The 14,854-nt window shown below is 42.0% G+C and overlaps 2 protein-coding genes across 3 annotated transcripts; one reads left to right on the top strand and one right to left on the bottom strand.

The window, feature by feature from the left end:
* Positions 1 to 2,000: 2,000 nt before the first annotated feature.
* On the bottom strand, positions 2,001 to 7,882 carry Cdkn2c (cyclin dependent kinase inhibitor 2C). Of its 2 annotated transcripts, XM_028888973.2 has the most exons (3): positions 6,748 to 7,882; positions 6,152 to 6,291; positions 2,001 to 2,766 (listed from the first exon to the last, which is right to left on the bottom strand). In XM_028888973.2, the coding sequence occupies exons 2-3, from the start codon at positions 6,278 to 6,280 to the stop codon at positions 2,389 to 2,391; spliced, it is 507 nt and encodes a 168-aa protein (XP_028744806.1). In that variant the 5' UTR covers positions 6,281 to 6,291; positions 6,748 to 7,882; the 3' UTR covers positions 2,001 to 2,388. The 2 variants fall into 2 exon arrangements, with proteins under 2 accessions (XP_028744806.1, XP_028744796.1); XM_028888963.2 differs by lacking the exon at positions 6,748 to 7,882 and having other exon boundaries at positions 6,152 to 6,504.
* On the top strand, positions 7,116 to 10,103 carry LOC119087500 (fibril-forming collagen alpha chain-like). The gene is made up of 3 exons (XM_037203335.1): positions 7,116 to 7,365; positions 7,879 to 8,486; positions 10,064 to 10,103. The coding sequence occupies exons 1-2, from the start codon at positions 7,116 to 7,118 to the stop codon at positions 8,466 to 8,468; spliced, it is 840 nt and encodes a 279-aa protein (XP_037059230.1). The 3' UTR covers positions 8,469 to 8,486; positions 10,064 to 10,103.
* The last annotated feature ends 4,751 nt before the right edge of the window (positions 10,104 to 14,854 follow it).

The following is a 14,854-nucleotide window of genomic DNA, read 5'->3' on the forward strand; positions in this document are numbered from 1 at the left end:
CGAGGTTTTTGAGAGATTGCATAGCTTTTCATATTTCCTAGAGGGGACCACATAACTCATTTCTAAAATACTCAGATTAGCAAAGTTACTTCCTGCGAGGAGCCAGGGTAATGTGGAGATGTTTTAATGCCTAGCAAATCTTAGCCTGATGAAGAGATAGGGCATCCTCTCCCTTTGTTGTGCTCAGACCACCCGAGAACAAAGCAATTACAGTACTTCTCTTCTGTTTTATGGACATCTCATGCCTTTGTATTTGAAATCGCTAAAGGTGATTTTACATTATGGGATAAAGTAAGTGCTGAGACATGTAGTACTTCGAGTCAATTAAACTGTAAATTGGAATTACCCAACTTTACAGTTACAATTTGTAAGGAGGGTTTTAAAGCATGACTTTCAGTAAATACTACTCTTTGCAACTATTCGGCTTACTAAAGCTGTATGTTTTATATAATGAGTCTATTCTTGAATAGAAATATTTTCTTTTTAGACCGTCTCAACTTCTACCTTTAAAACTTTCCTAAATTGGGGCCGGGCGGTGGTGGCACACGCCTTTAATCCCAGCACTCAGGAGGCAGAGCCAAGCGGATCTCTGTGAAGCGGATCTCTGTGAGTTCGAGGCCAGCCTGGGCTACCAAGTGAGTAAAGCTACACAGAGAAACCCTGTCTCGAAGAAAAAAAAAAAAAAAGAACCAAAAAACTTTCCTAAATTGAATGTCATCCTGACATTGAAAATACATTCATGTAGAAATGTAGTTAAAGGAGGCAGAAGTAAAAATCTTATTGCACTCAGTTTAGAGAATGCAAATTTTAACCCCACAGTGAAAATGTTTATGCTTTTTATCCTAGATTCTTTAATATCACACTAGGAGATGCGCTATTTAAAGCGCTTGTCTTCAGCCCTTGCAGTCCTTGTTAAGGCAGACATCAGAGCCATGTCCTTCAATAAACCTTCAAGTATTTTGTTCCTTTTGAATCGAGGGCAGAGAGCTCATGAAGCAGGGGAGGGGACTTTTCACATAAAACATCTTTGTTTGTGTGGCAAATGATGAATACAGTATTTAGAAATTTATAAATGGTAACTGCGTTGAAATCCTTCGGGGACTATCTTTAATACAACAGTCTAATTACTAGATGTGGAGAAAATCCTTTTGGAAATTCGAGGTATATCTAGTTCCCTCAACAATTTATTTTTTTTTTAAGCTAAAATGTTCCCCCAAAAGATTTTAGACCATTTAGTTTAAAAAAAAAAAAAAAAAAAGAACATGTGGAAATAAATCAAGTACCATATGGAGGAGCTGCTTTTATGTGTAGTGAAAGTTCTTATATTTCCTACTCTGTAGACCCTAGGTAGTTAGGGTCTTTATATACCTTTTTTTTTTTTTTTTTTTTTTTTTTTTTTTTCTGGCTGAGGTCTTTTTAGTCTCCCACCATGAACACTGATCATTTGTAATTTAATACTTAAACATTTTGTAGTTTTGCATTTTTGAAAGGCCAGTGTTGTGTTGGCTGACTTGTGGCACAAGTCTGAGAATACATTAAGCAACTGTTTCATTTTTTTTTTTTTTATTTTAAAAAGTCACCTAAGGGGCAGCTTCCACGGTGCTATTTGCTTTCAGCACTGACTTTTTAGAGCTGATGTTTTGTTTTCAGATTGCTACTTCTGAAGTCTGCCTTTCAGCTGTTTGACTCAATTTTGAGGAAAAAAGGAAGACTGGACATTACTAGGAATTCACACTGAAATAATTTCAAGTCTGATCTTCAAAAATGCTGTTCATATTCCTTTTTGAAGCCAAAATACTAATAAAATCAGAGCTAGCCAATGAAATATTTGGGAAGGAGTATGGGAAAGAAAATAAAGGAATAACAGTATAACTGGATTTCCAATGTGTTCTTTTCTAATGTTAAGACTTACAGTATTATCAACTTTTAACACATTTCTTACAGAGTGGCAAGTTGTGTATAGGTTATAGAGGAGTAAAAAAAATCACAGGAAAATGTGGTCCTCTTCTGAAAATGTGTTTTAATTAGGCAAAAGATGCATCAGGACAAATAATTTTTAAAACAACGTCTCCAAGTCAGACACTGAGACTGGCAAAGGGTAAGCAAAGAAAAAAAAATCATAGATAAAATATCCAGAAGAAAGGCATAGCTATTTGCAATTACATGTTAGAAATCAGAATTTTGACAGTGAAAAAGTTGTTTAAATATTTCATAAACTTGTAGTGAGATTTCCAATTAGGCAGTTTCAAAGAAGTTAACTAGCTGCTTAAAAATAAGAAACAAAACAAAGTGACAGTAAACCAGCCAGGACAGCCAACCACCTGACTGACCAGGTAAAGGCGGCATGGGAAGGCCTCCCTGCTGGCTCGCTCGCCCTCTGGCTCACACTCACTGTAGGTTTGCAGCTCCCCCCACTCCATTTGCCTCCATCAGGCTCAAGACCTCATTTCTTCCATAGAACCTGGCCACATCGAAGGCGGTGTCCCCCTTGTGATTCCGATGCCCCACATTGCTGGCCGTGTGCTTCACAAGGAACTCCACCACAGGGAGGTGGCCTTCTTTGGCAGCCAAGTGCAAGGGCAGGTTCCCTTCATTATCTTCGATGTTAACATCAGCTTGAAACTCCAGCAGAGCCTGTACAGTGTCCAGGAAACCTGCTCTGGCTGCATCATGAATGACAGCGAAACCAGTTCGGTCTTTCAAATTGGGATTAGCACCTCTGAGTAGAAGTCTCCTGGCAATCTCCGGATTTCCAAGTTTCATAACCTAGGAAAGAAGTTAAAGATGGGAGAATCCCTCCAGCTCTGGAGCTACAGCAATATTTAAAGACATCTATCTGTCCTATTCTGGCCATTATTTTTGATTCAGTACTTGAAGAAGACTTATACCACAGAGTTTGAAGGAGGGTGTAGCAGGCAAGTACCAGTTGGTAAAAATAGAAGAAAAGTACAAAAATTGATCTTATTGATCAATAAGAATATTCTAAATAAGCCCAGATGTGGGATAAATTGATCAATAAAACAGAATTTCTGCAACATGAATAAATTTGATGGCTAATTTGGTTCTTTATCTAATTTGATGGCTAACTTGCTTCTTTATCTTTCATGAAGACCTGTGTAGTTTTTTGCTTTTTTTTCTTCTTGAATTCCCTAAAATAAAAGAAATGTAATTTGGTATTTAAGTAAAGACTCCTATTTATTTATTCATGCTCATAAAATATACCTGGGGTTATTAATTCTGGAAGATTAAATGGGAGTAAAATTTATTTCCTAGTAGCTACTGAAAACAAATGATGGTGGGTTTCTTTAAACCCCCAGATAAATGTCACTTAGTGTAGAAATGACCCTTTAAAATCCCAGAGTTGACATGTTCTTAAATGATATGTTTTACAAGTTCCTTCCAAATAGATATTGCCTGAAATTTTTAAGCATGAATTTTTTTTTCTTTACAGGCTATAAATATTGGCTACTAGAAACATTCCACGGCTAGAATTCATTTCAAATTACAGAATATCACTGAGTTATTAAGGTATTAATTAAGCCACTGAGTTCTACATTGCTTATTATATCAATTTATTTCAAGCTAAGTTGGTGATCTGCCTTGTATTAGAGGGAAATGCCTGCATGGCCACCATTCTTAAGAAAATCCAACAGCCACCCTGCTGTATTAGTTAGTATTTCTCAGTGTTCTAACTAGCCTTCTGATATTCAAGTGAGCAAAAGTAAAAATAAGAAATTTACTGTGTGTGTTGGAACAGACAGCTCTATCCTGTGGTTTGAGTCATTTAATAATCAACTGGTGATCCTGTCTAATTTCCGTTTGCACTCATAACATTTAAGAAGAGCTATTTGTAAACTAACAATATTTTGAAGGCCAGAATGTAGTATCAATACTTGCTAGCAAGGCACAAAATAATTTATATGACAAAGACTTATTTACTGTTGTTTAAATGTATTATATTTTAAAAGATGTCTGTTAAAGATCTCTCATAAGTAAAAATGTATGTATAACAGCACTTGAGAGTAAAATATATATTATTTACTTGTGAAAAATATTCTCGTGTGAAAAATATTATTATCATTAATCTACCAGAAAATTCCAGCATTTGAACTAGTTTCAGTTATACTTAGGTATATTCATAAGAATCCAAGTTATATAATAATATAATAAGTGAGCTACTTACTAGACACTCAATATCTATTAGAGTAAAAAAGTAATACATTTGAAAACATGCACAAAGTTGATTTAATCTCTTTAAAATGTTTTTAAAGAATTGCAAATTAGTAAAATATATTTAGAATGAATAATACTTTATAAGTGCAAGTTACACACTTTGTCATTATATTAAGTTTCCTCTTTAATAAAACCCTCTCACCCCTTCATTTAGAGCAGTAGAAAAATGACCCAAAATTAATTTTTCCAGAACCTCCATGAAATATATTGTCTGGTTATTAAAAATTAATAGTCTAATTTTAATTTTTTTCATATCTCCCTAAAACCGTAGTCACATTTAAAGAGTTAAAGTGAGTAAAACAAGAAACAAGCACCTTAGATCTTTGCAAAGCAAATGTACGATGGTTTTTGATTATTCTGATTGAAAACAATAGCAAAGGAAAAAAGGCTTCTACAGTTGAGTAAGAAACATAATCACAGATTAAAATTTGCCATCTTTGGCAGAAAGTAACAGTAATACTACAAATGATTTTGAAGAAAGTTCTTTCTGATGACACAATTTCAGAGTCAGGATTATGTATACTGAAAAAGACTCTCAGTTGTGTGTGCTTGCTTCATTATACATCCTGATATTAAGCTACAATAAGTGGGTATTATCTAAGTTTGTTAATATAAACAAAAGTGGATGCTTATTGTTTTTTTTTTTAATGTTTGTCAGAATTTAATTATCTTCATTACCCAACTGCCCTGTTTGCAAAAGATTCTGAACATAGATGAAGTGGCTCATACTTCGTGAAATTGACCTAATCTTTTGACTTTCAACAGAAAACCTTTCAGTATCTGGAGTTTAGGGCATTGCTACCATCACCAAACCAGCACAAGAGTATTAGGTGGTAAGACGAAAACAAAACCCTTTCCTTATTTAATCTACCTGAATCAAGATAAATATTTTTGTGTCTCTGCATAAGCCTCCTCAATAGTAAAAATTTTGCAAGGCCAGGTGTATTCTGACTTAAAATATACAGACCGTGTGAGCTTCCACTGTGGTTATCTCCTGGCACTTATATTTCTGATTTTTTAAACAGAAACAAAGCTCTCTAATGCCTTTACCCCAGTGGGTTTTCAAAAGCTGCTCGTGGTAAGGAAAAGCTCCTAGGAGTACCATCAGAACACCAATAAAAGCAACTAGTGGAGATCACTTTTCCAACTCTTTGTTTCTATGCCTTTCAGCAAAGTTACATGACAACATTCAGAGGAGGAAAAAATATTATCAGGTCCATCCTCGGCAGCTGGACATGTGTCAGTTGTTGCCTGTAAATCTAATTACTGAAAATCAGAGCATACCACCGCATGACCACGAGGATAATAAAAAAAACTACTGCTCAGCTATGATTAGAAAATTCAACTTTTTATTTCTCCTCACTCCTGAATATTAGGTACCATATTAACTGTGAAATGTACATCCTGTCTTGGTGCCCAGGCTATCCCATTCCAAACGAGGAAAGGTCGTTTGTTAAGACATGAAGCAGCTGAAGGAAAAACACCCTTCCTAGTAGTCAAGGAAATTAACTTTAAAGTCAATTATTAGGAACAAAATAGGTAAAAACCACTATTAGCTGTGTATTTACTTCAAATAAGAGTCATAATAATGTGCTTAAAGAGCTATCTGAAACAACACAGCACAAAACAAACAGATTTCGACGCTAAGACTACTTTAAAATCTCCACTGTCACAAAAACATTCCAAAAATTATGACCAAACCTACGATTCTCTTGATATCGAGGATGTTATTGGGTTTGACGAGTTTCTCCAAAGTACGTCATTTTGGGGAGTTGGGTCCACTTAAAGATATAAAATATGGCAACCAAGTAGGTTTTAAAACGGTGAAGATTTGTACCCCTCAAAATTTAAATGCTGTCATTTTAGAAACCCAGGCAACCTTATTAACTTGTTTTTCCCCACCTCTGTGGATACCAACCTGCAGCGCAGTTCTCCCAAATCCATTTTGAGCGTTGACGTTTACATTATTTTGCAACAAACTAGTAAGTTGCTCTAGGTCCCCCCTGGCAGCTGCGGACGCCAACTCGTTCCCCCAAGGCTCGGCCATTCTTTAGGGTCCTGACGATCGGGAAAAGACGATTAGTTGCTTCTCCTTTCCCACTTTCCTTTGCTCCTAATCAGGCTGCATGATGGCATCGGAGGCTGACAGAAGGACTGGGATGGTTAATCTGGAGTAGAGCTTGGTAGTAAATACTAGTAAGGTCGGCCTGCCAAAAGCCCGCCCCTCGATTCACACGTGATTATTCAGCAAAACTGAGCCCATTGGAGAGGGGCTCTTCTCCTAGCTTTTTAGCTTTAACCCCTAAGAAGGATTCTGGCGATTCAACAGAGACACATACAGACACACAGGCATTCTTGATTAATTACTCTGGACGTTGAGATGTAGGCAGAGCTGACACGTACCTAAGCTTCACAGTTCTGTGAGGAGGATGTGCGGAGCCTTAAGGGACTAGATCAGCTCAGAAAACACTGCGGGAGAAAAAGTATTGGAGAGAAGAAAAGGCTTTAACCCACCCTTGTTCACGATGGTGACTTGAGGCAGAACTTCAGGGGCAGGTCCTCCGCAGGGCTCGCTTTCCATCCGTCTCGCTGAAGGGGGTAGTTCCGAGTGCTGCTCGCCAGTAGAGCGCCGCGATGGCTGGATGCTGACGTGCTGGGGGGGTTAAAGATGATCGCCGAAGGCAGACCGGAGCAGCAGTTCCGTGGCCCTCAAGTCTCGGGTCTCAACGACTCCCCAGCGGGCTCGGCGTCTTCAGAAGAGCCCCCGGAGCCCGCCCACCGGGTTGCCGCAGCCCCGCCGAGCCTCAGAGGCCGTGGGAGCCGGGCAGGGCGCAGGTCTCCGGAGGCTGGTGGGCGCGCGGCAGGCCCCCGCCAAGCCCGTCATGCCGGTCCCGCCGGGTCCCGGGACTCCCGGCAGCCTGAGGAACGAGCAGGGCGACGAGGGACGCGTCTACCAGGCTCCGGTCGCTGTGGCAGCTCGCCGTAGCATCGCGGCTGCACCGGGCCAGCTCGCCAGTAACTTCCCGCCTACGACCGAACTAGCTCAGGCTCTCCACTGCAAGCGCTCGCTGAGCGGCGGTCGTCGCCTCTGCAGCGGTCTTCCCCTCTTCTCCGATTTTCCGGGGGGCTCCGGTGATGGGAAGGGTCCTTGGAAGTAGAGGCGGTCGCCACAGTTCCCGGGCGCAGCCAGTCCCGCCGATTTCTTGGCGTCCGTCCAGCAGCAGCTCGGGCGCTGGGTGCCCCTTGGCCAGTTCTTCGCGGTCCTCCGGCCTGTGCCCCTAGTCTGTGCCGCGGACAGGGCAGCGGTGGCCAGCCAGCTGGGTCCCGGAGCCGATCCAGGCAGAGCCAGTCCCTCCCGAGCTGCGGCTGACAGTTTCTTTTGTAGTCCGACTCCCCAAAATCTCGGAGAGCTGCTCCCTTCCCGGCTTCAGGCACTTGCGCGTCTTCCCTCTTTAGGATCTTTCCTTTCCCTCTCTCCTTTGCTTCTTTTTCCGCTGGAGCAACTGCTGCTTCGGTTGCCTCTGCTGAGACGGTGCCGGTTTCTTATCCCTTTTTTCCGACCTCATCAGCTTTTTTTGAAAAGAAAAAAATTGAGCGCTTTTTGAGTTGAAAAACCCGCCCCCATTTTAACGGCAGAGTTTTAAGGAGGCTCCGTGGAGTTAGCGCGCCGCGGGAGCGGGAAGGCCGGGCACCGCCCACGCCCCGCCCTCCGCCCTGGCGGCGCACTGGCCGGCGGCGCGCTCGCCCCGCCCCCGCGGCCCCGCGCTCTCCTCTGCCCGCGCAGGGCCTGGGTCCGCGGGGCGGCGGGCCGCGGGGTTCCTGCCCACCGGCCGCCCCTGCCCAAGCGGGGTCGGGGCCGCCCGGACGGGCCTGCTGGGCTGGGGCTGACTGGCTGCAGCCCGCGACGCCGAGCCCCTGGCGGGCGGGACCCCGGCGGTGGTAACCCCGCGCCGGCTGAGGCTCTAGAGGCTCCGCGGCCCTACCGCTGGCGGGCGGAGAGCGCTCGGGCGCTCCTGGCGTCTCCTCTGCTGGACCCGGGCCGCTCCCGGCCTCCGCGCTCCCGGGCCAGGCTCGCGGATTGGAGCGGCCTGGCCTGCGGCTGTCGCCTCCTCCTCCGGGAGCGCGCTCTGGCTGAACCCCGTTGCTCCACCACAGGCCTTGGCACCTGTCAGGTCATTGCCAGGGCTGCGGAGGCGACCCGACTGACAGCGCCAGACAGAAGTCTTGTAGACTGAGTTGTAGGAGAACGGAAAGTATGTTACGAGAAATCACGATGAACTTAGAAGCTTTAAAGTTCCAGGGTCTAGAAAATGCGACTTCTCTTCTTGAGGGAAAGGGAGAAATGGGATTAATTTTAAACAAAGTTTACAGTAAGTTAGAAAACAAATCAGCACGGTTGTATGATGCATTCAGTGAGCAAAATGAAACCAAGCAAAAAATGACAAGTGGTCTAATTAGAACCAGCCATGGCACATATATCAAGCAACATCTGTACCCAGTTCCATGGAGTAAAATGGAAGTATTAAAAACAAGCCAGAAACATCTGGATAATTATCTTGAAACAGGTTGGCTGTTAGGGAAAGTTGAAACTAGCAAGAATTTGGCAGTGTTTCTTGAAATTGTTAAGGGGAAAAAACCCAGCTATTTTCTGGTGTAACTAAAGCTGAATATTGTGAATCAGGTAACAACAACCAAAGAAATGAACTCCTTAAAAGCAAACATTTTAACATTATAATATTTAGGATTCCATGTATACTGTATACTCGATCATTCTGGGAACTATGAGATTTTAGTTCAGCTGGAAGTTGTGGTAGGGCATTGGCACTGTTAAAGTGATACCTGGCACTAATCCAATTTACAAACACTGCCTTCTACAATTTAATGGCATCTTGCTTGGGGAAAATATGATAATGAGAGAGAATAAAATTGTATGTATTCTGTAAAAAATGAGTGTACATATGTTCTGACTTTCATCAAATAAAATACCTGTGTTGTGTAACTGAGTAAAGAAAACTCATGAGTTAGGGTGCTTTTATCCAGGCAAGCCTACAGCTCCTTATGTATCTCAGGCTGGCTTATTGTAATCTCGAAGCAGCCTGGTATGGCTGGATTACAAGTATGCAGTACTGTACCTTGTTGTATTAAGAGTTTTTGGAGCTGGGCGTTGGTGGTGCACGCCTTTAATCCCAGCACTCGGGAGGCAGAGGCAGGCAGATCTCTGAGTTTGAGGCCAGCCTGGACTACAGAGTGAGTTCCAGGAAAGGCACAAAGCTACACAGAGAAACCCTGTCTCGAAACTCCAAAAACCAAAAAGTTTGGAGGCCCTAAGAACGACAATTTTAACATCCCATCACCCACAGGTAATATGTAAATAAATATAAAAATGATATAGTACCTGCAAATAAGGAAAAGCAGCTGGGTGTGGTGGCCCGTGACTTTAATCCTAGCAGTTGGGAGGCCAGGGCAAGCGGACTCTGAGTTTGAGGCTGGCTGGTCTACATTGTGAGTTCCAGGATAGGGCTATGTTAGAGATACCCTGTCTCAAAATAAATAAATACATCACTAATTTTAAAAAGGAGCAAAAACAGTTCAATAAAGTTCTGCTCTTCGTATGACTTCAGTTGCTCTTCTTAAAATATTAACTTTTTAGGTTCGTTTAAAAAACTTGTGTGGCCTACCATGAGAGGGAGCACATTCCTGAGGACCAGGACCCAGAGGTGGGTTACCCTGGAGACCTAGGATAGAACCAAACAGGACTGGCAAAAAAAAAAAAAAAAAAAAAAAAAAAGTCAATGAAATGATTCCTAATGATTCTCTGCTATACTCATAGATTGGTGCCCAGCCCAGCTGTCATCAGAGAGACTTCATCCAGCAACCAACTGATGGGAGCAGATGCAGAGATCCACAGCCAGACATTAGGCAGAGCTCTGGAATCCTGTGGAAGAGGGGGAACAAAGATTGTAGGAGCTAGTGGGGTAAAGGACACCACAAGAAAACCCACAGAACCAACTAACCTAGGCTCATAGGGGCTCACAGAGACTGAACTGACAACCAGGGAGCCTGCATGGGACTGACCTAGGTCCTCTGCATATCTGTTACAGTTGTGTAACTTGGTCTTCATGTGAGACCCTGAACAGTGGGAGCAGGGGCTATCTCTGACTCAGTTATCTGCTTTTGGGACCCATTCCTCCTGGATTGCCTCATCCAGCCTTAACAGAAGAAGACCTTCCTCATCTAACTGCAACTTGATATACCATGGCTGGCTGATAGCCATGGGAGGCCCTCTGGTTTCTGAAGAGATAGAGGAGGATTAGTGAATGGGGGCGGGGAAGTGGTGGTGGGGGGAGGGGAAAACTTCGGCATATAAACACAAAACAACAAAACTTATGTGTCAGGGCAGTGGTGGCATGTGCCTTTAATCCTATCACCTGGGAGGCAGAGGCAGGTGGATCTCTGTGAGTTCAAGGCCAGCCTGGTCTACAGAGCTAGTTCTAGGACAGCCAGGGCTACACAAAGAAACTCGGTCTTGAAAAACCAAAAATAAATGAGTAAATAAAAACGTGTGTGTGTGTGTGTGTGTGTGTGTGTGTGCGCATACGCGCGCATCAGGTCAGAGGAGGGGCATTGAATTCCCTGATACAGTGAGCTGTCTTATGAGGCTGGTGGTGGGAAACAAACCCTGGGCCTTTGCAAAGGCAGCAAGTGCTCCTAACTACTAAGCCATCTCTGCAACCCAAAATACTGCTTAAGAGAGGGTTTGGGTGTTTTTTTTTTTTTGGTGGGGGGGTAGTTTTGGTTTTGTTTGGTGCCTAAGAGTGTGCTTCCTCTGCCTACTCTGAGAAGCAGAACTGGCAGCACACAGTTCAGTCTAACTGAGAGAGCTTAAATAAGCACAATGAAGGGCCACCGATGAAGATCCACTCCTCTCTCCCTCCCTCCCTCCTTCCCTCCCCCCTTCCTTTTCACATCCCTCCCTTTCTTCCTGGGCCTTCTGCCTCAGCCTTCTTAGTTCTTCCTGAGTTTATAGGCATGTGCTACCACGTCGAGTTGAAAAAAAAATTAGATTTAAGAATATCTGTCCCCCATAACCTTATATTTTAACACATACTCAGAAGATTCACAGGTACTCAGTTACATCAAAAATTAACAGTTTTTCTTTTAATATAGTTGTGTCCCTCAAATGCTTAAAGGCAACCTGCATAGTTGGATATAAGGTACTAAGAGTTGTGGGAATCATTTTAAAGGACTTACAGCAAGCATATGGTTTAGTCAGATTATTTCATGCTTTTCCCACATTGACTCCAGCCAATGAAGAGTTTCTACATGATTAGCTTTGAGGAATGTGAATGAGGTAACTATACTTTCTTGGTTTTAAAATCTTCTCTTTGTTGAATTTATAGATAACAGAGGTGGCCCCCTACGGGGCCTTTTTAAAATTACTTATACTTGTGGCTTGGGTATTTATTTCTGAGAGTACAGGCTTTTCATATGGGTACTTGTAGGACTTAGAAATTCCTTTCTTGAAAAGTAAGAAAAAAAATGCCAGTAAACAACTTAAAAGCTTAAATATGATATTAATAAGTAATGCTTACAGTGTTCTCTAGTTATTAAATATGATAAACATTTAAAAGTTACAACTCTGTGAAGTAAATATTATTCTCATTTTTTGATGAGGGAAATTTGAAATTATGATTTAAAGTCATTAAGTATAGGACTGGAATTCATATCTTAGGCCCTAAATCTTAGGCCATTCCCACTACTTACAAGTCCAAGATCAGCCACTAGACTCTTTAAAATCATTGGATAAACTACCTGTTTGATTACTTAAACAGGATTTTAACTTGGTAGTAATATTAGTCTCATGATTTACCTAATAAACAGGAAACATTGTTTAAAAAAATTCGGTTATCTCAATCACAGGATCAAAGTTAACACTACAGTAAGTCATTTGATAGAGTGAAGACCCCAATATCATGTGATGAGAAGGACCTATTGCCCTTGAGTATTCTTATTCAAAATCCATAAACTCAGTATAGTCCCCCCCATCCCCTGCCCCAAAATAAGGTCTTCCCCCGAATTCTGTCCCATTCCAGCTCTCATCCTGGCAACAATACTGGGATTAAAGGTATGTGCTGCCACGCCCAGCACAAACTCAGTGTAAATCTGAGGAAACACTAGGCAAAACCAAGTTGAGGGATAGCTTATAAAGTTCTTGACTCTTCAGAATTTTCAGGATCTGGGATGTCATTGGAGTTTATAAATCCAAAATAATTTCAAATAAAAATTTAGGTAAATAGGGCCTGGAGAGGTGGCTCAGTGGTTAAGAGCTTAGACTGCTCTTGCAGAGGACCTGAGTTTGACTCCCACACCACCAGGTGGCTCAGAACCACCTGTATGTAACTCCAGCTCCAGGGGAATTGGATGCCTCTGTGGATACCCATACTGATGTCACATAATTAAAAAATAGTAAAATAAGTATTAATAATATCACAAATAACTTATACTTGAAAAATGAAATAAAAACTCAAAGAGTTTTAGAAAGAGATAGTACACGAAGATTGATTTTAGAAGGTTGTATTTAAATTAGGCCAAAGTCTATTTTAGTGGACTATGAAAATGAGATTAAAATTATTTTGAATACTTATGGAAAAAGAATATCTATTCTGATTTTTGGCACTGCAGTAAAATTTTCTCAAAATTGAATTTTAGAAAAATAAAAAAACAAATTACTTTCTCATGATAATTCAATGGTTTCTTTTAAATTTTTTTTCTGTAGTAGACATTAATTCTGGATGCTGGTTATCTAATCGATATAGCTAGACCATTTACTTCATAAACTTGACAGCATGGAGGGTGATACTGTAGGAAGTCACCAGAGAAACTGGGAAGAATATTGGTTTTGACCTAGCCTTGAACTGTAGGCCTTCTACTTTTTTTTTTTTTTTTTTTTTTTTTTTTAGATTTGTTTATTTATTATGTATACAGTGTTCTGTCTGCACATATCCCTGCAGGCCAGAAGAGGACACCAGATCTCATTACAGATGGTTGTGAGCCACCATGTGGTTGCTGGGAATTGAACTTAGGACCTTTGGAAGAGCAAGCAGTGCTCTTAACCTCTGAGTCATCTTTCCAGCCCCAGCCTTCCACTTTCGATCATGGACCTGGACAAATTCTTTACCTCTCAAGAGAAGCTTTTCATTGTGTAAAGTGGCTTTTGTGAAGATTGAATTAAATAAAGTATATAAAATACTTGTATGTAAAAGACTTTTGTTTGTTTGTCTTTTGTTTTCAAGACCAGGTTTCTCTGTGTAACAGCCCTGGCTGTCCTGGAACTCATTTTGTAAATCAGGCTGGTTTACACACTTACAGAGATCCACCTGTCTCTGCTCCCTGAATGCTGGGATTGAAGGTGTGTGCCACTGTACCTGACTAGAGACTGCAACATGAAACTTAGTCTTATTAATAAAAACAAACCCAGACCCAGGTGTAGCTGGAGTTTTCTCCAGTCCTGCCTGGTCCACAGTCAGGACAAATCTCTCTCACTGGCCAGTCCCGCAGCCACTTTGACCCAACCGAGTAAACACATAGAGACTTATATTGTTTAAACTGTTTGGCCTAATGGCTCAGGCTTCTAGCTATCCAGTTCTTACATCTTAAATTAATCCATTTCTATAAATCTATACCTTGCCATGTGGCTCGTGGCTTACCCGCAACCTCACATGCTGCTTGTCATAGCAGCGGCTGGCAGTGTCTCCTCCCACCTTCCTGTTCTCTCAGTTCTCCTCTCTGTTAGTCCCGCCTATACTTCCTACCTGGCCACTGGCCAATCAGTGTTTTATTTATTAACCAATCAGAGCATTTGACATACAGACCATCCCACAGCACTTCCCTTTTCTTTCTTTTTTTTTTTTTTTTAAGGAAGGTTTTAACTTTTACACATCTCCAAAGCCAGCTTGGTATATTTGGGAATTTGGGTGTAGCTTCTCTTACTACTTCCTGCTGGAGGGGGGTGCTATATCTTATGGGGACACAAAGAAAATTTTAGGATTATGGAGTAGTCCATGAAGGTGTATAGTCTGAGCCAGTTGCCTTGAATTCGATCTAGATGTTGGATTATCTGGGCCATTGGTGTCATCGGAGACCTTTCAGGGGGTCTTGGCTGGTCAAACCTGATGTATCTTAATCTGAAACAAATCCATAGCCTCTGGCTTTCTGTGGAAACAAAAGTAGAGCCTCCTTTCCAAAGCAACATATCCTTACATCCAAAATTTGAAGTAGCCGGCGGTGGTGGCGCACACCTTTAATCCCAGCACTCGGGAGGCAGAGCCAGGTGGATCTCTGTGAATTCGAGGCCAGCCTGGGCTACCAAGTGAGTTCCAGGAAAGGCGCAAAGCTACACAGAGAAACCCCTGTCTCGAAAACAAACAAACAAACAAACAAAAAGAAAAACAAAAACAAAATTTGAAGTCAAGGTACCTTTTTTTTAATTGTTGTTTTTGTTTTGTTTTGTTTTGTTTTTTGAGACAGGGTTTCTCTGTGTTGCTTTGCGCCTTTCCTGGAACTCACTTTGGAGACCAGGCTGGCCTCGAACTCACAGAGATCCGCCTGCCTCTGCCTCCCG

Source organism: Peromyscus leucopus, chromosome 2 (genome assembly GCF_004664715.2).
Source record: "Peromyscus leucopus breed LL Stock chromosome 2, UCI_PerLeu_2.1, whole genome shotgun sequence".
In the NCBI taxonomy this organism is placed as follows: Eukaryota; Metazoa; Chordata; class Mammalia; order Rodentia; family Cricetidae; genus Peromyscus; species Peromyscus leucopus.